This window comes from Ipomoea nil, unplaced genomic scaffold (assembly GCF_001879475.1).
Source record: "Ipomoea nil cultivar Tokyo-kokei standard unplaced genomic scaffold, Asagao_1.1 scaffold0804, whole genome shotgun sequence".
In the NCBI taxonomy this organism is placed as follows: domain Eukaryota; kingdom Viridiplantae; phylum Streptophyta; class Magnoliopsida; order Solanales; family Convolvulaceae; genus Ipomoea; species Ipomoea nil.
In genome coordinates, this window is record NW_017617232.1 from 2,179,911 (window position 1) to 2,203,678 (window position 23,768).

A 23,768-nucleotide genomic window follows, 5' to 3' on the forward strand; every position below is an offset into this window, starting at 1 on the left:
TTAAAGATTAATTGGTCCAAGTGATTATCTACACGCCTATGCATTAGTTATGAGTTTGAAAATTAATATTGTAATCTATACATAATTTTGAAACAAATTTAAGTTAAAGATTCCGATGATATTTGATTGGACACTTTATATTTTAAGAAAAATGGGTTAAATAAGTCTCTAAACTTTATTCAAAAAGTCAATTAGGCTTTTAAATTTTTAGAAGTTGCAATTAAACTCACAAACATGTTATTTTGAAGTAATGAAACCCACTAACTTGTTGGTAACCTGTAATTGCAGGTCAATTAGGGTTCCAACCAACTCCAAGAACCTCCGACCGACCAAATTCTGACCCAAAAAAAAAAAAAAAAAAAAAAAAAAAAAGACAAATCCAGTGATTGGCAATCGTTGACGCTCGCCGGTCGCGTTTTGCCAAAGAAGGCGACCAATTTGCTCACCTTCTACACTACCAAATTCGGGGGATAACTTTCCTGCTTAGTCTATATTAGATTTTAGAATAAAATTGAACACAATAAAGATTCAAATTTTAAATTGTTGAACATCAATAATTGGTGAACATTGTCCTAATGTACTACATTCATCATTAGTCATGTTCATGATATCTTTTGTAATCTCATTTATAACAATGGTTCTTAGCAAATTATAAACAAGTTTGTGTAAACAAGTTAACACAATAATATTAACGGATTAAATATGTTCTTAATAAGTTTAACGGGACCTGTTAAGCAACGGAACATAACAGGTCTACCCATTAACTCATTAAGGACCCGAAACGCATTAAGACTAAACACTAACCTGTTATTTTCGTGTCATGTCCATAATTGTTAGATCTATTTAAATTAATTAACTAAAAACTTGAACAATAATTAACTAAAGCAATGGATTAAAATAACAAAGACAAGAGAATTTGAGAATACCTAAGAAAGGAAGGATATCTCACATTCCCTTGCAATAGTTAAAAATCGTAATGAAAATTATGTTACACTAGTATTTGCCCCCGTGCGATGCACGGAATGGATTTGTTAAAATATTTTAAGAATATTTGGATCGATATATAAGTATATAAATTATTATATCGAATATAATATAATGCAATTGATGAATTGAGTTGGATCGATTGTATTTTCTAATGTTATCATTATTTGAATTCGATCAAATAATTGTCCAAAATTAATATTTAATGTGTAGATGTACGCATTAAATGCTGAAACTTTAGATATTTTTAATATCAATGTTCAGTAAATTATATATGGGGATCATATTTAATTTTGAGTGACTTATTAATATTCATTACCTTTTTCAATTGGTCTAATTTGTTTTCCATCTTTAAGCAAAATCATCCTTACACATTCTATACATAATTTTACATCTTTATATATGTGTATTGTAATGAGGTCCTATAATTTTGAATAAAGATGTGCTACAAAATCAGTCACAATTAATTTCTTTTGAATCATTCATACGTATTGCAAGAACATTTCCATCTTTAATTACACAATTTTCCTTATAAATTGGGGATACTAAAAGATTCTATTCAATTTTTCATTTGTAAATATATATCTTTACACAACTATATTTCCAGTAACATATATACACACATTTTTTTTTTAATATTTCCAGTAACTTTACATTTTATATAATATATAACCGAGATTAATATTTTTTCCAGCTCGACTAAACTTTTTTTTTTTTGACATACTCGGCTAAACCTTATAATTACACAATCCTTATATTCTTAGTATAAAATAACATTTGGTGTAAAAATTATTAATTTCCATATCGATTAATATTCTTTCTATCTCGGCTAAACTTTATATTTCAATCTCGTATTGCAAAACATTTTCCATCTTTAATTACTAAATTTCCTTATAAATTGTGGATAATAAATGATTCTATTTCATTTTCAATTTTTAAATATATATATATATATATATATATATATATATATATTACATAACTATATTTCAGTAACATATATATAACAGATTTTTTTTTATATTTCCAGTAACTTTATATTTTATAAAATATATAACCGAGATTAATATTCTTCTCTATATACTGAGTCAGTTTGGAAGTATTTTTCATTTTCAGTCAATTATTAATAGTCATTTCCTATTTCAATTGGCCTAAATTTTGTGTCATTTTTATTCTCAGTCAATTATTCTTTTTACTACATATTAATTAATTAGTTAATTATTAATAACAATTTTTTTTTTTTCACTAACTTTACATTTTATATTTGATACTTTTTGTATAATAATTTAGAAAAGCTAGTATTTGCCCCCGTGCGATGCACGAGAAATATGTTGTAAAAATAGATGTTTATTTATTTCAAGATTAGCTCGAAAAACGAAGTGGGAACAATATATTTGGCACCGTACGATGCACGCCATAAAATTTAAATAACTTTATTGTTGATAATATTTTTAAAAAGATATAATACCAAAACTCCTTTGCAACCATTTAATGAAATTGGATGTTGTTTAAGAAATTAAAGTTTCTTATATATAAAAACATCAATGATTATTATTTGGTATTTAAATGATATACAAAATAAAATTTTTAAGAACAAAGCTTATTTAAGGGGAAAGCTCCAGATGCATGTTTTGGTAACCTTCATTAGTTGACTTTTATCTACTTACTTCGTGATTACCATCTAATTGTTGATTGTTGTAGATCTATGGTTGTTCCTTTCTTCTATTCTTTACCAAATATTTTGTCTAAATCTGTTTTTTACAGATTGCATAGGAATTCAACAGTTAAACACTGCACATTCGTCACAATAAAGATAAGGGTTGTGGCTTAGTATAACTCTAGTTTTTACAGTCCCTTATTTTCCTTAAAATATTTCAAACTAATTTAATTTGTCAGATATTGATTGTATTCTTTTATTAATTAGAACAGAATATTGAATCGCATGTCATGTCTAAACTGTTATTTAACCTTTGTTGGATTTATATTGTTGAAGAAACAGGTTCATGAAGAAAATAAAATTTGATTAGAAAGAAAGGTTAAAGCTATGACCACATACCTTTGTTAGATGTTTTGTACTTCCTTTTTCATCCCAAAACTGTTAATGAAAATAATTGTACTTCAATTTTTCTTGAGCCACTTTTTTTTTTTTTAACATAATAAGTTTATATTAGTGGTATTTATCTTTGTTTCTTGATTTTGAGTTTTAAGTATAGTCTTTATGTTTTCAAAGTATATTGCGTTATTTCATTGATAAAGATGTTTCTTCTGAGCAAATTGTTTTTTATTACATAATAAGTTTTGTTAAATTTCATTTGTTTCTTGATTTTGAGTTTTAAGCAGAAAAAATTGTTCAATTTGGGACTTAAGTTAAAATTTGTGTACCTTTTTTTCAACTATTCATGCGTATGGACCATTTTTTTTTCTTCTGTATACTACATTGAAAATAAAGAGGAAAATTTTAATCTCAACTATGCTTGCATATGAATGTAACTCCTTATTTCCTGAACAGTTACTATGATAATAGTGGTGATACCTTGGCTTCAGCTAAAACTGAACTTCCTAATTTTCATCACGACTATTCAACCTCAGATCCTTTAAGGTCTGCAACATATGCTCAGGTTTCATTTTTTGCGCAACACATTGCGTCACCCACATCATATTCATATGTTGCTGCTTTAGACTTTTGTCAAGGAGCACCACTCCGGCCTGGTTCTCAACACATTGTCAGGGCTCCAAATCCTTGTTTTACTCCTATTGGTGCTGGAAGGGCCATCACATCAGAAAAAAGAAATATTAAGGGATCGTTTACTTCTTTTCTCTGTTTTTCCATTTTCAATTTTTCATTTTTTCATTTCTCCCGTTTTCCTTCCCCATTCTTTCAGTTTTCCATTTCTCCAATTTTCCAATTTTCATTCCCCATTCATCTAGTTCTTCATTTCTCTAATTTTATGATTTTATTAAATACAATCATCCCATATAGCATTTTTACATTTCTACAACAAAGATAATAATAATAATAATAATAATAATAATAATAATAATAATAATAATAATAATAATAATAATAATAATAATAATAATAATAATGGCGCAAAGCAAACAAAAAATGAAGCAATGGCAAAACTGAAGCAGTAAACAAAAAGTGAAGCAAAGGCAAAACTAAATCAAACGCGCAGGCCGACGACCTCTTGGCCAAGAGTACTGGTCATGCGTGTATGTCCATCCCTCCATTTGGAGAAGTTTAAATTTTCTTTCTTCAAAAATGTACATGAAGTGAAAAATGGAGAAGGAATAAGCATTTGGAAGAAGATATTTAGTAAACAATTTCTCCAATTTTTATTTTTTCCACTTCTCAATTTCTCCATTTTTTCAAGTTGGTAAATGACCCCTAATAGTCCAAATTCATTCAATGGTGTCCCCTCTCATGCAAATGAACCTGCAGATCTGGTTGCTCAAATTCCACTAATAATCAGATGGTCAGTTTTTTTTTCTATCACTATGAATAGTGCATTATTTAATCTTGCACAAAGTGTACTAATAAATAACTTTTAATGGGTTGAGCAAACTCGTCCAGATTGATGATGAAGAAGGTGAAGTGAGAAGTGCATTACCTGCCCTCAAGCACAAACCTTATGCACAAAAGGTTGATGGTACTGAAAATCAGGAGGTAAACATATATGTTTTGGACTATTTTCATCAAAATTATTATAAACATGTATGTTATAAACTATTTCTGTATGTCATATAATTTTTCGGGTCTTAAAAAACAGTAAAAATTGAAAGAAACAATATTAAACTCAATATTTATGTTTAACTAACTTACCCCTGGATTAGCTTATACATATGATCAATATATTCATAGTTTATATAATATATGTAGATAGAATTTAAATTTCACCAATGGTATAATTTTATATTCTTTATAAAAAAAAAAAAAAAAAAAGTCGAAAAAGGATACAGAGATTTACCAAATGTGCAGGTGTGGTGTAACGGCTCTTCTGGATATGAAAGCTTCGGCGGCCACACCTCACGCAAAGAATATGGGTCTTGTTCCTCCTCTTCTCGAAGCTCCATGTTCTCTACACCATTGCTATGCAGTTGCAAAGAATATTCCATTTCGTTCTTTGTAACTTGGTATTGTTTGTATTGAAGAAAATGTGATGTATATATATAGGTGTTTAGATATGAGTAAGGTAACAGTTATGATTTTTATTATATTATTACTAATTACCAATTACCAATACCAATTAAAATTAGGGTTTCATTTTAAATTTGCTTACCAAATAAGTTTCCTTTTAATTATATATTATATGTTATAGATTATTTATATTATATATAGATAGATTACTTATTGGTCTTCTGAAATATGGTATTGCTGTATTGCTTGGCATATCCTAATTAATAAATTTCAATAGTCATTTAGTGATATTCCTTAAATTCTCACATCATTCCTTATTATTCACACGGAATTAGACCCACAAAATATTCCTTAATCTTGTATAATTAATCTTGTATATAATTTCTTTAATTAATTAAATTTATATATTACACAAATGTCCCTAAGTTTTGGGGGGAAAATTTGTGAAGGAGGATTTTACTTATATATATATATATAGATATAGATAGATATAGATATAGATATAGATTCCTAAGAGAAATTGCATAACTTGAACTAAACATTATAATCTTATATTCACATACAAATATAACTTTGATTATCTTATATAACTTGAATTACACGCCCGCTAAATGTACTTTAGGATAACTTTGCATCGACTAATATACATGATCAGTTTTTATTCTTGAGAAAATTGAGAGGTCAAAGTTGAAGAAAATACATTTAGAAATACCCAAAACAAGGACAGCCATTTATATAAGGAAATAGGATAAATAGATAGGGACTTTGTATTAGTGTGAAACATATATACTATAGTTTTTAATTTCCAAAAGCAAGCACTCGGAATATTGAAATTTTGCATCGCTAGTGCTTAACCACCACAGCAGGAGCCACAAGCAGGGAGAGAGCCTGCATTGTTTCCATAACAATTGGAATTTAAACAAAACAACAACATTACAACAACAAAAGGAGCTTCAAGACAGAGAGAGAACTTACTATGGTCAATGCCTCTAACATTATCTAATCCACGTGGCCGTCCACCTGGACCACCACCATAGGGACCACTTCCAGGACCTCCAGGGCCACCACCATCCCACTTCTTGCTAGACCCAGTCCCCTTCCGATAAGCATCAGACTTTTCCATCTGCAAGGTAGAGAAAACTTGAATATAAGATATGAAAAGTAAATGAAATTTAACCAACAAGAAAACAAAATCAGTATTACCGAAAACAAAGTAGCAAAAAACACGCCTATAAAGTTGATGATTGCCCAAAAGAAATCAGTGATTGTTTTCAAACGCCATATTGACCGCTTGGATTTGACAACACCTGCAAAATAAATTTATTTACAAGAAAATTGATATGTAATCTACTGAAGATTGAATGTATAACAATATAACATATACAAAAGAATCTATGTATACATCTATCTATCTATACATCACCTTTCATTCCAGTTCCCTCTACCATCACCCAACCCCCTTCTTCCCTTTCCCCTTTTCCTTGTACTATGTTTTGAAATAAATTTGAGCACAAGATGTTTGATACCACTGAAAACCCAAAAAGCCAAACAGTCCAACTTAGGTGAACTAAATACTTGTTTGACATCCTTCCAAACTCTGTTAGTAGTTAATAAGTTAATTCAGTGAAAGTTTAACCTATCCAAATTTCTATAAAACTAATTGGTACCGTCAGCCTGTCAGGGGAAGCAAGAGAGATACCATAACACAACTCAAAATTCTACAAGGACAAACTTGTCAATGAAATCAGTTCATATTAATATTCGATATGAAGTAAAGAAATTCAGTTTAGAAAATATGCACGACTGCACTACCTGTGGGAACATTACACATCTACTATCCAGAATAATCATAATTTAAAGGCACAAGTGTCAAATAGGCCCATCTACTACTCCGAAGTGCTCAATTCCCCCCATCTACTAAAACATAAGCTAATCAGACACACTTACCTCCAAAAATTTGTCAATTAACTTTTTTTTGCAGGTTACCTCCGGTGGAGTCTGACTTGGCCCGGTCACTGATTATGTGGCAATGATGACATGGCAATTATATAACAAAATTTGATGACATTGCAATTAAATTAAATAATAAAATTAAACCATCCTAAAAATGAAATTCTAAACCCTAAATTGTTAATTCCTAATCAGTGAGATGCGAAAATTGAGCACAACGTCAATTGTTAATTCCTAATCAGTGAGATGCGAAATTGAGCACAGCTTCAATAAAACCTTCAACGGCTGAGAATCCGACGGTGAAGACTTCGACAGTGTGCCTAAATACTACAAGCAAAACTTTTGTTGGCAATTTTAGAAGTGAGGCTCAGATGATTCTTGGAATTCTTCATAGAGGTGATCCCCAGTTTGATGCAAAAGCAGCTTTAGATGATTTGCATGTTAGGCTTACTGGCCTTCTAGTGAGGGAAGTTCTCTTAGGGATATTGAAAACAGCAAATTATGCAGATAAGAAAAGTTGTGCCCAGATGGGGTCCTTGTTCTTTGAATGGTCTGGTAACCAGGAAAACTATATGCACACTGCAAATTCATACCATTTAATGATGAGAATTTTGTCTGAGGCAGGGGAATTCAAGGCCGTGTGGGCACTAGTAGATGAGATGATCGAGAAAGGTTACCCAACAACTGCTCGTACTTTCAACATATTGAACGCAGGTTATTTGGAGATTTAGGAACTGGAGATGTGCGAATATATGAACGCAGGGTATTATGAAGAATATGTTTGAATATCGGAGATTCGGAACAGCTTGGACTAGGGTTGTCGATGGAGATTTAAGAACTAAATTCCACATCAGCATTAGTTTTATTTAAATAAAATTACATGTCAACAGTTTGGAGGGACAACCTGGAGGTAACCTGCAAAAAAAGTTAATTGACAAATTTTTGGAGGTAAGTGTGTCTGATTAACTTATGTTTTAGTAGATGGGGGGAATTGAGCACTTCGGAGTAGTAGATGGGCCTATTTGACAGTTGTGCCTAATTTAAATTCAAACATCTTACATTCCCAATACATTATTCTAACTTCCCAATCATAAAGGAAATGTTGTATTTACCTCCAGATCAATAGCCAAAAGGCCCAAAACCCATCCCTCAAGTCACAAAAAAAAGCCCAAGAAAATCCCATCGTTTACATGGCTCAAGAAGACCCATTTCTCAACTATAGAACACTTGATGAAGTCAAAGAAAGGACACTTTGTATTTGAGTCCTAGTAGCTAAGATTTTAAGAACTTAACTTTGGCAACTTTTGCCGGATAAGGAAAGACCCAACTAGGACAAGAATTGAATTATCTCTTTCTCTTAGCAATTTGTTTTGCCTCTTAACACTTTGCTTTTAGCTTTCAAAATATTTTATAAAAACACGGCTCTCTTCAATTAAAGAAATACCAAATAGGTCCCACCTTCTTACCCACTATTCACACAGACACACACGTAGGGAGATAAATGCTTAAGCTTGGGTGAGGATTGAAGTAAAAAAATTTCCTGCTGAACTTGTGTCTGCACTATTTATTCTTTGATAGATACATAAGGATTTTTCATTAGAAGGGAATCATAGAGTGCCAACAGTATAAAGGCATGCATTAATACTTTAGTAAAACAACCATTAATTAACATTGATCATCCAGTATGTTTCAGTTTTAGAAAAGCATGAACTGCTTATATTTCTTGGTTGAGTAACCAGGTTCTACTAGGGTTAACCATTAAATTCAATTTTAATATGCTGAAATTTGTTTCGGTGTCTGCAATGTGTAATTGGTATTAGAGAGGGATAAGTTCCAAACACGCGCTCATATCCAGGTCTTACTCATAACTCTTAAGATATACTAGCACAAAAAATGCTATATGCCTTACATCTTTGTAGAAATACTTCAAGTACAAAGAAACATACCATAAATTGAAATTATAATAAATTTAAACTCTTTGCATAAGATACCGGTCATCTTTGCCAAGGTGGAAAGCCATGTAACACATTAGCAAAAGAATATAATAAAGGAACAAGGTAGAAAGAATCAAAGAATAGATAAAGTTCCCAAGAAGCCCAAGCTATAAAGACTTTTAACTGATTATTTTTTTGGGTACGTATAACTTTAATTGAATATAAGTATATTGTAGTTCCCCCCAAGTTTATAACTGACTGACAAAAACAGATAAGAAAAAGTTAATCTTGCAATTGTAAATGCTAATAAATATTCAAATCTAATAGACTCGGACATCTAGCTTCTTTTCAACAAAGTAACATAGCCTATCTTCTATTCCCAGCCATCCCTCCAATATATCTCCTTAGCACCAGCTATTGCTAAAGTGAAAAGCAGTTCCATAATTTTCTTAGATCTGCTAAGTGTATTGCACCATCTACTGATAGAGTGATAGATATCTAACCAAAAAAAATCACATAGCTTTATGTTCTTAACCTTTTCCATGGATAGGTCCCTAACAAAATGATTTGCACTAGTGAAGATGTCCAAGACATGCCATTCCTACTAGTAATGTGTCCAGGACATGCATTAAAAATAAAAATTTAAGGACATGAAGGATGGGCAAGATGGCATGCTGGACAAGTCTAATCACATTTAATAGAGATATGCCAGCCAATCCTTCCTAGTACCAAGTAAGAAATTGCAATTAGTCAATAATCAAATACTCTATAGAGAGACTAAGGGCCTGTTCTTCAGCTCATGGAAAATTTTCCAAATTTTTGGAAAAAATAAATAAATATGGAAAAATGATTGCATTCAAGTTGAAGTATTTTCTAAACTTGAAATGGAAAAATGGAGGACATCAACTTCGAGGGAGAGAGAGAGAGAGAGAGAGGTGAAAATTTGGTGAGAGAAGAGCCAGGAAAAGCCAATTTAACTACTCTTGAGGGGGAACAGAAGAGGCAGAATGGAGAAACTGTATTTCGTTACAAAGTTCACAAATGGCAGAATGGAAAAGGTTCTTCTGCTTCCCCTTGCCACTCAAGAATTGGCATGAGAGGCCCCTCTTCAGTGTCAAACCTCAAGCATGGAAGACCCTCTTCCAGGTCACTAATTCACTATTCATTTCATCTGTGTATTCGATGGAAAATGAAACCTAAGAAAATATTGGAACCCCCCCCCCCCCCCCCCGCCCCACAACACCCATCCCCATAGAATAACTCACCAGAATTCCCCTAGTTTATTGAGAAAAATTATACACGTTACTAGTGAAGGATCAGAAATTCTGGTTAATGCACCTAACACCAAAATATTTTAGATCACAATTATCCATCCTAAAAGGTAAATCCAGCCTCCAGAAAGATACATAAACTATCAAGAAAATACCGCTGCGGTTCATGGATTTACAAAACCGTAGTCAAGGTATCAAGAAAATACAGCTGTGATTCATGGAGTTGCGAAACCATAATGAAAGTATCAAGAAAAAAACAAGGCATCGAACAAATTTAATAACAAATAACAAATTTAATTAGGAAAAAGGATATATGATGACCTACTAATAACCTAGCACGAGATTTCTCAAATTTTCCATTGTTGCAATTACAACGGTAGGAAATAAATCTTAACATTAATTCTGCATTTTCCCTAACAACAATCATAAGCAAAACAATAATAAATAATAAAGATAAAACTTAATTCGAGTCGAACAATTTTCAAGATATTATCTAAAATAGATCACCAATTTATCTATTCCACGTAACATTTCGAAATTTGATTTTAAAAAAGAAAACTATGAAAAGAGAAACTGATTAGTGAAAAAAATGAATTGATGAGATTGTTACCTCTCTCGACGTAAGCCATTGGAAGCTCAGAGCTCCTTCACAATCCAGGATCTTCGTCTGCTCTTCTCGACGCGTTGTTGCGCGACTTGACTCGACAATAAGAAGAGTCCGGCTATGATCAAGTACAATGCGATACAGAGAGTAAAAGTGTTCTGCTCGCTTAAGTGTGGCCACGTGCCCATATCTCGATCTTCATTGTTCAATATGAGCATTGACCAATGTCAAATGTTTTCTTGTTTTCTTTTAATAAGTTTTACGTCATATTGCGTTGTCTCTACCAATAGGAAGTCGCCGGGTCAATTGGAATGATTTGGTCTTGTAAAAAGCTTTTTTGAAGTCTCTCCTCATTTTTATTCAAAATTAAAATAGAAATCTCAAAAATGGCATTGTGTAAGGCTATCTGAATTAATGCAATACCCTTTCAATTTTGATAGTGAGTCATAAAATTAGGCAAAAACTTATATGTGAGATTATCTTACAATTTTTGTTTGTGAGACGGGTTGGATCAAAATGAAACTGTAATATTTATAATAAATAATATAATACTAGTCAAAATAAAGTGTTTATTATTTAAATGATAAAATATAATATTTTTACATTTTAATTTAAAAGTATTATATTTTTTCTCATAATTATTACATTTTTTTTTATAAGTAACAAACATTTATCAACATTACTTATAGGAAGATGTGTATTATTTTTGATAACAAAAATATAATACTTTTACATTAAAATGTAAAAGTATTACATTTTTCCTCAAAACAGAGTAACAAACATTTTATTCTGATTAGTATTACATTTAGATGTCTACCCATTTGTAATATTTGGCATGTTTTGCTTATTCGCAAGGAAAATGTTGGAAGGAACAAAATTTTATACTCCCTTAACTATACTCCATGAGGTGGCATAACTTCAACCAATACTTTGAAGGAAAATGCTATATGTACTCCCATTTTGTACTTCTACACACAAAATCTTGATGTAGACACTCGTATTGAAACCCACATTAAAAAAAAAAAAAAAAAAAAAAAAAAAAAAAAAAAAAAAAAAAAAAAAAAAAAACTTATCAAAATCCATCACATCAGTAAGTAAAATTTAGGGAGTACATGTAGTAGAACTCTAATTTGAAATCATGGGCCTCACCCTTCTTCATTTTTCTTGTTTTCTTGTGATAACACCAAAAGAAGTATTGGGAGTAAAAATAGGAGTATATGTAGAAGAACTCATTGGAAAATGATTCTGGTATCAAAACAATAATTGCACATGTCGATTACTAGTAATTAATTACTTCACAAGTCATCTCTCTAGCGTAGGTGCTTAGCATTTTTTAATTTGTTTGCTTGAAATAATATAAACTGCATTTAAAAAATAAACTGACAAAGGCCTATACAATTTGAATGAATAGCTATCTTTCGTGTCTGCACAAAACATGGCATCATGTATGAAATGCACTTAGAGCATCCACATTGGTTGGGAAGAATGGGGAGATAATGTAAGGGTGATTAGGAAAGAGAGTGTGGGAGAGGAGAGAAAAAAAAAACAAAAAAAAACAAAAAAAAACAAAAACAAAAAAAAAATTAAAAAAAACAAAAAAAAGTAATCAGACGCGTCAGGCGCGCCGACTGGCGCGCCTGACGCGCCTCCGGGCGCGTGCAGTGCACGCGCCCGGCTTTTGCCCAAGGCTGTGCGCGAACGCGCACAGCCTTACTTCTTCTTTCTCTTTTTTTTTTTTTTTTTTTTTTTTCTAACAATATCCTCACATTTGCAGGAGGATTCTTTTTTAATTATCTCCCCTCCACACTAGTTATTATCTCATGTAGGGAAGAATTAATGCTGAAATCTCCCCACAATATACACAAGTGTGGATGCTCTTAAAAAGCCCGAACTGAACCAGTAACTATGTGCAAATTGTCACAAAAATAATGCTCTCCCCCATCACATTCATATCCTTTTCAGTAGAATAACTCCCAGAAAATATAATTCTATTAACTTGAAAAAAATAGGACTAGGAATTTTATTACAAATGTAGAAAGTGCACCTAGGAAATACACTGATATTTGCACAGCCCTCAAGCAATAGAATTGGAAATAACATAAACACATATGTAGCTGTTGTGCACAAACTGCATTGGCCTCTTAGTTGAATCATGCATACATGGCTGCTCTGATAATAGTCAAGTCCATCAATGGACCAGTCTTTCAAATATGGAAGGATAGTAAATAGTAATTCATCTCTGACACTTGTCACCTGTTCATTAGGTGCACTTGTTCACATTGGAGACCAGATCGAGGTAAATTCTCCATTTCTGGTATTATGAAAAGACTGAACTTCAGGTATACTTTCTTTAAATTCTTCTAGTTAAACTAAACAATAAAGAAGCACAGTTGCATTCAACAAACTGACATCAAAATTTGACAAATACGTAAAATCTATGTTGAGGAAACAGTGTGGTTAACAACGGTATGTGATGCACATACAAAAAGCACACACTTTGGCACTTGTTTATTGTTCATTTTGGACTCGTTTTAGAGTATAGTGTTTAAACTCCTTACTATTGGTTTGAATCACAGCCTTTTGTTTGCTTTGAATTGGTTTTATGCATTAGCTGGCATGTTAATTTGGACAATCTCGAGATGAAAGGATAATGCAAGGATACCCCTACAGTGACTCCTGAAGCTTAAAGTTGGAGCAATTGCACTCAGGCATTGCCCAACGTGTCAAGCTACACTCCAGCACATCAAGAAACTTCAGAGGGAGGTATTCAAGAAGCATTTCAGTAGACTTTTTTAGCCTACGCGGAAATTGCACTCAAAGCCCTCCTTTCTCCATCTATTTAAGCATTATGTTCTCTAACACTAAGGGGAAATCTCAGGAGCTAGAGAGAAAAATCAAAGGGAGTGTACAACACTAAGGGGAGATCTCAGGAGCTAGAGAGAGAAATCAAGGGAGTGTACAACCCTTAGAGAGAAGAAGGAATCTTTCTTTCTTGAGGCCAAAGTTCTCGCCAAAACTGCAAGCCAAGGGAAGGAAGGGTGCAAGGCTAATCCAAACTCAAAGAAAGGCTTGAGCCTTTTCTAGAGTTTTCTCTTTCCTTCCTCTTTTCATCATTTATTCCTTCAAATTATTTGTGTTTCTATTTCTAAAGACATGGGTGGCTATATCTATTTTGGGATTAGGGTTTAACTTGCCTAGTCATATGCATGAATGTTATGTTTTGTTGCAATGGAAGTTGAACATAATTCAAGAACATTCATGAATGCACCTAATTTGTCTATCACAGTAGGTAGAGAAATTAGGGAGGTTTTGTGGATTGCTTGAGCTCTATTTGGTTTGTGTGCATTGGAGACTGTGGAAGTAAGATTACTTGTACAACTATGTATTTGGGTGACTATGAAAATGGCCTCAAACACCATACTGTAATCCCCCACTATAAAACCAAATCACATTTCTAGTTTTCTACCATAGAATAGGCACTTGGCAAACAGGCAACTAATGAACTAATTCTAAGTCCCAATCATTCCCTCTCTTATTTTCACTCACTTTTTATTTGCATGCAAGTAGATTATCAAGATTACTTTAGTGCTTAACTCTAACAACCAATATAATCCCATAAATCCACATTACTTTGGGTTTGATTGGCTAAACCTTTAAAAACCCAATACTGCAGTTGTTGGATTTGATCCCCCTAAAATCCACTAGACTTGCAACTTGTGCGTTTAAGTGATTGGAAATTACTTGGTAGTTGGGTGAGCTGTAAAACCTTTCGAGTGCTTGTAGGTTTAGCCAAGAAAACCTACAAAGTGTTGTAAAGGTATCCCACAAACAAGGGTTGTTCATTGGAAGGTCAAGTGATGACCAAACCTTTGCTCAAAGAGCAAAAGGAGATAGTAGATTGTAAGAATGCCTAAAGGAGTCCTTGGGCAGTGGATTAGGCAATTGCCGTACCACTCTAAATCTTGTGTCTATTTATTCTTCTCTATTTACTTTACCATTGTATTTGCAAACATCTAGACACAACCTCACTACAAATTTATATTCTTGTTTATTGCGATTATTAAGGATTGAATTGTTTGAAAAGGCCCATAGTTACATACATCCTAAGTTACCCCCCTCTTATGATATATTTGAAATAACAGTAATAATCAAGCGGCAATTCATATTTCAAACAAGCTTATATTTGCCGTAACCATACAGAATAATTTAAAACTCGCTTTTTGGAACTTTGCCACTGAGCATAGACCTAGATAAGCCCTAAATCTCTGTGTGTGTGACTGTGTTTGTGCATTCAAGCTCTTAAATGATAAATTTCCCATAAGCTACTGATGAGCATTCACCAAATAAACCAGTCCAATGAGAAAACAGATATAACAGAATTAGAGCTTAAATTTTTAGAAAATGAGAACATTAAACCTTAGACATCATCTGACCTCCCATTCTCCACTATCGGCTCCAGAAGTCACTTGTAATCCGGCTTTTCTCTGTTACACTCATTGCCCACCTTTCCATATCCTCCTTCACTTCCCATATCTTGCTCTCCCTTTCCCAATTCCATATCTTTCTGAAATTTGATAATGTACCAGTTTCACTGTTTATGTTCACAAGTGCTTGCTAAAACACCCAAAAAGGAAGGAAAATAGTTAAAAAGTGTAAAGCAAAGTTCATTCAGATACTCAGATAGTAAATTCAGTTTATAAATAAACATGCCTTGCAAACATTTTTAGATTTATCAATGGCATCCAATCTTAGCGTTTTTGCTATCCTTACACAATTGATTCAAAGCTGGGGATAAACTGACTAGAATTTAGTAATATAAAGAAATAGAAGTAAGGGTTCCCCTTTTGCAATTCCATCAAGTCATGTCAGATATAACTCCCTCATTTTGCTAGTTGTTTTTTTGGGTCATAACCTGTTTGGTCAATTTTAATTTAACTATAATCACTAATCAAATTCGAAAAATAATAAATAAATAAAGATTAACAATGGTGTCTTGGAACATTATGCTAACCCTTAAAATAAAGAACAGTTTTTACTGCTATCTGTTTGTACCAATAGTTCCTATGGATCACATTTTTCCCATACAAGTTCATACAATAAAACAGAACTTCCTTTGACCCAACTTATTGGCCACTACACTGATTTCTTAGATAATTTCACCAAAACTTGACTTCACCTTTGATGTTGAAACATTTATATATATTAATAAACAAATAAAAATTGGAACAGTTAAAATATCAAAAGTTCAAAAGAAATTCAATTTTTTTGTAAAAATGGGATGGAGGGGTAATTAAATTGTCATCAAGTTGGCATATACCATGATAAGAACGTTAAACAGTCTTTGAGCACAAAATCATCATGCAGCATAAGTTTCACATAGGTTCACACTAAACATATGAACTTTATCTACTGTAAACAACATAGCAAACAGAGAGTCCGTAGAAATATGTTAGCAGGATAAGAAAGTAATTTTGAATTTACCACTTTATGAGAAGGCAGGGGAACAACAAATGCTTCTGAATAATCATGACTTTCAGAATTCAATTCTAGGGATTGCTTCACAACCATAAGGGCTAGCTTAACATCAAGAAATCCAACTTCCACCATCCTTCTTACAACTCTAGCCTGGAAGATCTTTCCCCTTAAGATGGTGGAAAACAATCTATTAGGTTATGTACAGCCGATGAATATGCAGATATGTATCAAATATAACTCTAGAAGATAATTGAAAAGAGAGAAGACAGAGAGCTCAAAACCCGCTAGAATCCCTGAATGGGGAACGAATCTCAGGTCCTGGTATCATTGCTGCAAGCATAGCACATTCACCCAAGCTAAGAATGGATATATGCTTCCCGAAGTAAAAATTTGATGCAGACTGAACACCATAAATGCCATGTCCCCAGTATATCTGCAATTTACCATGATCCCAATTAGACTGGAAAGAGATATCCCAAAAGGAAGCTCTGGTCCTGAAATGCCTAATAAATTTAGTCAACTCTGATAAGTTAAGATAGAGCAGAAGGCTTTACTACAAAGAGAAAAGTTACAATTAAGGAAAGAAGTAGAGTTGCAACTCCTGTGCTTTATGTACAAGAAACACTGTGATTTGTCAAATTCAATATCAACAACCCAGATAGTGATGCAAACTATAATACTAATATGCAGTACAGTGTGTGCAAACCCACATAATAGAAAATAATTCTTAAGTGCACAAAATGCAAAGCATGGAATAATACACGAACACACACCTCTCTATCTTCTTTTCTTTCTTCTTTATTTTATTTTATTTTTATTTTAATTACCTGAAACATTTATATCTAGAGATTTCTTCTAAAAAAAATTGTGCCTATCAAAATAGTCTGAAAGATACACCATAATGCTAATCTTATGATGCTTGGAATCTCTACCCTCTATACAAAATGTATATATCTTCGTATGGAATAAAACACAAAGCTATCAAGCTCTGTAGTTCAAAGAGAAACTTGATTCATGGGTCACAGAATTTAGAGAGAAAATCAGTACAAATATGCTTGACCTTACATAAATAAGAGCTCAAGATTGTGAGCTTTGAAATTGTCTTCTCAACTGCCAGAGCCAGCACCATCTCAACAATTTTCCTCAAGAATGTACGTTCATTCCTCAGCAAGGTGTTTCGGACAAGCTGCATTTAGAATATTGGATATTAGGTTACAGAACCAAGGTACTAATTAAAGAAAGTATTCAAGAGTATAATATAAGCATAAAACTGCATTTGAACTGGCATCAATAAATGACAGAGATCCTGTAAGAATTATTTAAAACTGTTTCTGTCATGCATGAATGCTTTTTAACTTGTGAAAGTGTTTTGAATTTGGTCAGAATCAAAAGGTAGAGACTGAAGGATGAATTAGAATATTTGTCTTATTAAAAAAGAAAATTACAACTCTAATAAAACTCGGAAAATAAATTTTAGGGATGATTGAAAATTGAAACAGCAGGCATCATATGTATACATATGTGTGTTTATTTGTGTAAAAATGATAAATTTGATGTATGTCCTTAATTTTCATTTTATTGATTGGTAAGAGACAAAATAGTTGTATGATTAGAATTATCAAAGGAATAACAGGAACAGGAAAAAACAGCAAGAAATTTTTAAAAATAGTTCAACACAAAACTAAGGACATAAATAAATAAAGATAGAAAGCATATGTTGGTTCTAGCAAATTACCTTTAAATCTGGGAAGAAAGCAGATGATAAAATTAATGTAGTTAGAATCAAAGAATTGAATAATATTGAGTCTGCACCAAATGTTGCGTCAAGTAAATGATCAATTTTATGCATATTACTAGCATTGACCACTATCCACCTGCTCTAACTTACTTTGACTCCTGTGACAGTATAACCTTTGTTACAATTATATTTTTACTCAAAATAAGCCAGAAAGCCTGCCCTCCCTGTTCTCATGTTGAAGCCAGAGAACAGAATTAGAGTGTAGTGCCACTATGAATAATTATGTAGTAGATTGCTTCTAATTCATAATTCTTAATCCCCTATATGAATAAGTCATTAGCATATTGAACAAAATTTCAGAAATCAACTTCAAGGATTAGATATCAGTGGACCGCAATTACTGAATAAGTTTATAAAAATATCATTAACATGCAGACAACAAAGATGATGTGCCCGGTTAACCATGGTTTACTTTTATATTTGAAAAATGTATATACATACTTAGTGCTATTATCTCCCGTGACTGTGAAACAGCCTCCCAACCTCCTTGTGATGTAAAAAAATCCATCGATTTATCCCCTTCAGTTTACTCATCTTGAATGCAATTAATTGCTAAAGTGTCATGAAAAATTACTCATTGAAACTGAATTGTCACTATTACACTCTAGAATCCACTGCCACTGACAACCTGCTTAGAGCATCAAGCTTTTTAATACAGTAGCTGTTTTGAGTTTAAAAACTTAGATGATATTATAAAACCTAAAAAACATGGATATCTGCCCAAACCGAGTTTTGGACAAGCATAAATCATAAGGATAAGAATGGTGCAGTGTGTTTCTCTTTGGAGGAAGTTGATTTTAAACAGGAGGAGTTACCAAAAGTCTACACTTGAAATTTGCATTATAGGGTCAACTAGGCATGCAAAATTTCAATCTGACACTATATTGAGCCTGATATTTCTGTGAAGAGATAGACATAAGGGAAGAAAGTGTTTGAGCGGCTTCGTGAGGTTACATATGATAAATCATAACAATATTGTTCATACAATATGAAATTATTTGCTGGAGGTGAAAGATATACTCTCACTGCTATTTGGCATGTTTGCATATGTTATATCAAAGACCATTGAATTCTCTTCCACAATATCTTAATAAAAAATATCCAATGCACATCATCCCACTTGTACAGCTCATATACTTAAGAGTTGTGCATTCTTAAAATATACAACTGATCTTATTATTAAATCATACTAGCCACCCCCAACTGTTTAACAAAAAATTTAACAGTAGATAAATAAAATCCCAATGAGAGTATTCTGGAGAAAGCAAGTCATGGCTTTGTCTATATTTTCCTGAAGATGATTGAGTTGACATCCATTATTTTGCAAAATATGAGTGCCCATCATTCCATTATTCCCTTTTACTCATGGCAAAATCTCCATGAGACCGTCAAATTGGGTTTTTCATAAGTATCACATTTTCCCTCATAAGTAACTCTTGAACCCCTAATATTACATTTTGATTTAAAATTATTACATATTTACATTTTGTATTAAAAGTAGGAATAAGGGTCAAATAGGCCATCGAACCGCACACAATAATGCAATTAGGCCACTGAACTCAAAAAAACTACAATTGAGTCCCAAAACTAACCCATTTCAAGCAATTTGTCCAATTTGCAGGTTTTCCCCCTTTCTAACAGGTCACCCAAATTTAAAATATTTTTTAAAATAATTTTAAACAAATAATTAAATAAAATAAACTAAAATTAAAAAAAAAAACAAAACAAAACAAAACAAAACAAAAAACAAAAAAACAAAAAACAAAAAACAAAAAACAAAAACACATCGTCTCCGACCATAGAGATGAAGGTCCCTTCGTCTCCATGGCCGGAGACGATGTGGTTTTTTTTTCAATTTTAATTTATTTTAATTAATTATTTTTAAAAATTATTTTTAAAAAATATTTTAAATTTGGGTGACCTAATTGGACAAATTGCTTGAAATAGATTAGTTTAGGGACTCAATTGTAGCTTTTTTGAGTTCAGTGGCCTAATTGCATTATCGTGTGCAGTTCAATAGCCTATTTGACCTTTATTCCTTAAAAGTATTACATTTTTCCTCTTAAGTATTACACTTTCTCTCACAAGTCATAAGTAACAATCAATCAATTTATCCATGATTAGTATTACACTTTTTCTCATGAATAATTGTTCAACACTTCAACCGCTAAATATTACTCCCTTCATTCCATTTTATGTGTCTGGTTCGGTTAACGAGGCTTGACTGAAGTTATTTTTAATTTAATTTTTCATAATATTAAGTTTAGCATACAAAATTTATATATTTAAAAACTACACTAAAAGTACTATTAAACACAAAAAATCAAATTTAAAAATAAGTAAAAAATAATAAAGAAAATAAACAAAGAAAAAATAGTTGGTTTGACCAATGAATAGTAAGTAAGACAGATAAAATATGACAGAGGGAATACATTTTGATTTAAAAATATTACATTTTTCTTCAAAAGTATTACACTTTTCCTTATAAATAACAAACAATTTATTCATGATTAGTATTACATTTTCCGACATAAGTATTACATTTCCAGTTTGACCCGACCCGTATCACGGGTATGGTCTAACGGGAAACTCACCCTTTACTCATTTCAACACCACTTTTCACAATTTTTCATGAACAAATATATTAAATTTTAAAATTTAAAATAAAATAAAAATACATGAGTTAAAATTAAAAGTTCACAAAATGATGAGAAGGATCCTACAATTTGATAACAAAAACGAAGATATTAAAGGAATTTGATAATTTATTCATAAAAAAAAAAAAAAAAAAAAAAAAAAAAAAAAAAAGCCAAAGTGAAAAGCTTCTCAAAGTACTTTTCAAAATCAACTTTTTTAGACCAAACAGCTAATGTAAAAAACAATTTACAAGCTAATACATTAGTTATTAAGGGTCCGTTTGGAAAACATGAAAATGACTTCTGGAAATGTTTTCTAGAAAACATTTTCCGTTCCGATGTTTGGCTGCACAGCAGAAAAACTGTCTTTGTGTTTTTAATTCATTTTTCAGAAAATTAGCAGAATTATAAAAATCAACATTTTAATTGTTATATACCCAAAAAAAATTTATTATTTTGTTTAGAATATAACAACTTTATTTCAAATTCAATGCAACATAACTTGAAACCACAATTGCATATTAGAAACAATAGAAAGAAATCAACAAAATCAAATCTTAAAGATTACAATTCACTATAAAGTCTTAGCATCCAACATAGCCAACTACAAAGACATACATAAAAATCAAGTCTTAAAGATTACAGTCCACAATAAAATCTTAGCATCCAACATAACCAACTACAAAAATTTCATAATTTAATCCAAAGAATAAATAAATTTCTCAATACATTTCCTCTTCAAACTTGCATTCTTCGCCTTGAAAATCTGCAGTTGAACTTCATTTTGTCACCAGGAATTCAAATACTATACATAGGTCATCCTCATGAAAGTCATTACCTATTTTCATTACATCCCAAAACAATTGATTTTCATCAATATCGGTATTCAATGACTTAATTGTCGTGGCAATGTTACCGAGTTGTTCAGTCATTTCATCCACCTTCAAGTCAACTGATTGCCATGACAATTAAGTCATTGAATACCGGTATTGATGAAAATCAATTGTTTCATGATATGATGAAAATAGGTGATGGCTTTCATGAGGATGACCTATGTAAAGTATTTGAATTCCTTATGACAAATGTAGTTCAAGCGCGGATTTTCAAAGCGAAAAATGCAAGTTTGAAAAAAAAATGGATTGAAAAATTTATTTCTTCTTTGGATTAAATTATGAATGCATTTGTAGTTGGTTATCTTGGATACTAAGACTTTATTGTGGATTGTAATCTATAAGACTTGATTTTTACATATGCCTTTGTAGTTGGTTAATGGTTATGTTGGATGCTAAGACTTTATGGGGCGTTTGGTTGGGAGGAAGAAATTAGAAGGAAAGGAATTACAATTCGATAGGGATTATTAGAATTATTGGGAATGAGAAGGAAAAAAAAGTGATATAAAGACTAAAATGTCATTGTGTAATAATAATTGTAACAATCACCAAAGATACTTTTGTCATTTCTTCTATTTTTTCCTTTCCCACAAACATTGAATTGCAATTCGGTAGAATTGCAATTTCCTTCAACCAAACAATGTAATGAGGCCTTTATTGAATTACAATTCAATTACAACTCAATTACATTCAACCAAACACCATGGACTGTATCTTAAGACTTGATTTTGTTGATTTCTTTTTGGTGTTTCTCATATGTAATGGTGGTTTCAAGTTATGTTGCATGAAATTTGAAATAAAAATTGTTATGTTCTAAACAAAATAATAAAAATATTTTTTGAGTATATAACATTGTTGAAGTATACAATTTTTCATGCTCATTTTCTGAAAAATGATCAAAAAAAAAAAAAAAAACATTCTGAAGAATGACGCATTTTCATAAAAGGTTTTCCAAAAATCATTTTCCACCTTTCCAAATCAACCCTTAGTCCCCTTAAAAATGTATTTACATTTTTACCCTCAGTGATTTTTGTCCTCTGAAATGTATACAAGTAAAATAGAAAACCGGGGACTTGGAATTTGGAAAACAGGTTGAACAACCTTAAACTAACCCACTGAGACAAAACATCAAACAAGTCATATGCATTACTACGCGTACCTGTTGGGTTATAGTGCTGCCACCACCGCGAGCCGAGAACGACAAAACTGCGCGAGCCACGCCAATAGGGTCGACGCCAAAATGTCTAAAGAAGCGCCGGTCCTCATATGCGACGACGGCCCGCACCAAATCCCGTGGGCAATGGACCATCACCTCGGAATGGGCTCGTTCGGAGAAGGCAATGAGCTGAGCCCATCTGTCGGGAAAGTCAGGGAGGAGGACGCCAGAGACGAGGCGGAGAGAAAGAAGGGCGAAGGAGAAAGCGAGAAGAATGAGAGTGGCGAGAGACGAATGGGTTTTGCGAGAAATGGTGTGGTCGTGGGAGGCGGAGGGGCGGTGGGAGAAGTGAAGCTGAAAATGTGGAGCTTTGGGAGGGTAATGAGTCGCTGAAGAAGGCAATATGGTGATTGTAGTGAAGGATGCACGAAGGATCGGTGGTGGCGCCACCAGATTGCGGTTCAGTAGGGTTTGACCAAAGGGGAAAGCGAAAGACGCCATCAGAGGACAGCAGATCCAATCAGGACAACTCGGTTTGCTACATCAAACATGTAGAGACTGACTCCTAGGCTTCTTGCTAAAATTTAGGGGGTGTTTGGTTAAGTTATACGGAGTATAAGTATAAAATAACAAACATTATATTTAATTGGGAATATAATCATATTTGGTTGAACTTATGTAATTTATTTTAGAAATTATAACTCATACGTAAAGTTTTTTTTTTTTTAGCTATTGAAAGAGAATGTGACATGTTTCTTCTTTTTATTATTTGAGATGGGAATAAGGTTCAAATTGACCACTGAACGTAACCTAAAAATGCAATTAGGCCACTAAATAAAGAAAAAAAAATGCAATTAGGTCATAAACACTCCAAAAAGTGCAATTAGGCCACTGAACACTTCAAATATATGCAATTTCACCGGATAGCAGGT

At 32.3% G+C, this 23,768-nt stretch overlaps 2 protein-coding genes and 1 long non-coding RNA gene across 6 annotated transcripts; 1 reads left to right on the forward strand and 2 right to left on the reverse strand.

Annotated features, from left to right (window-relative positions):
- Positions 1–5,739: 5,739 nt before the first annotated feature.
- Positions 5,740–10,995, reverse strand: LOC109177405 (selenoprotein K-like). Its single transcript, XM_019326784.1, has 4 exons — positions 10,888–10,995; positions 6,326–6,429; positions 6,098–6,245; positions 5,740–6,010 (listed from the first exon to the last, which is right to left on the reverse strand). Exons 1-4 carry the CDS (start codon positions 10,904–10,906, stop codon positions 5,973–5,975), a joined length of 309 nt encoding a protein of 102 aa, XP_019182329.1. The 5' UTR covers positions 10,907–10,995; the 3' UTR covers positions 5,740–5,972.
- Positions 8,501–15,263, forward strand: LOC109177406. The gene is made up of 3 exons (XR_002053576.1): positions 8,501–10,468; positions 11,991–11,995; positions 15,250–15,263. It is a non-coding gene; the product is annotated as an uncharacterized LOC109177406 (long non-coding RNA).
- LOC109177404 (monofunctional biosynthetic peptidoglycan transglycosylase-like) lies at positions 12,849–23,416 on the reverse strand. Of its 4 annotated transcripts, none has more exons than XM_019326780.1 (6): positions 22,840–23,416; positions 17,417–17,542; positions 16,638–16,789; positions 16,363–16,522; positions 15,315–15,495; positions 12,849–13,192 (listed from the first exon to the last, which is right to left on the reverse strand). In XM_019326780.1, exons 1-5 carry the CDS (start codon positions 23,335–23,337, stop codon positions 15,328–15,330), a joined length of 1,104 nt encoding a protein of 367 aa, XP_019182325.1. In that variant the 5' UTR covers positions 23,338–23,416; the 3' UTR covers positions 12,849–13,192; positions 15,315–15,327. The 4 variants fall into 4 exon arrangements, with proteins under 4 accessions (XP_019182325.1, XP_019182326.1, XP_019182328.1 ...); XM_019326781.1 differs by having other exon boundaries at positions 15,298–15,495; XM_019326783.1 differs by lacking the exon at positions 12,849–13,192 and adding an exon at positions 15,140–15,203.
- Between the last annotated feature and the right edge of the window lie 352 nt (positions 23,417–23,768).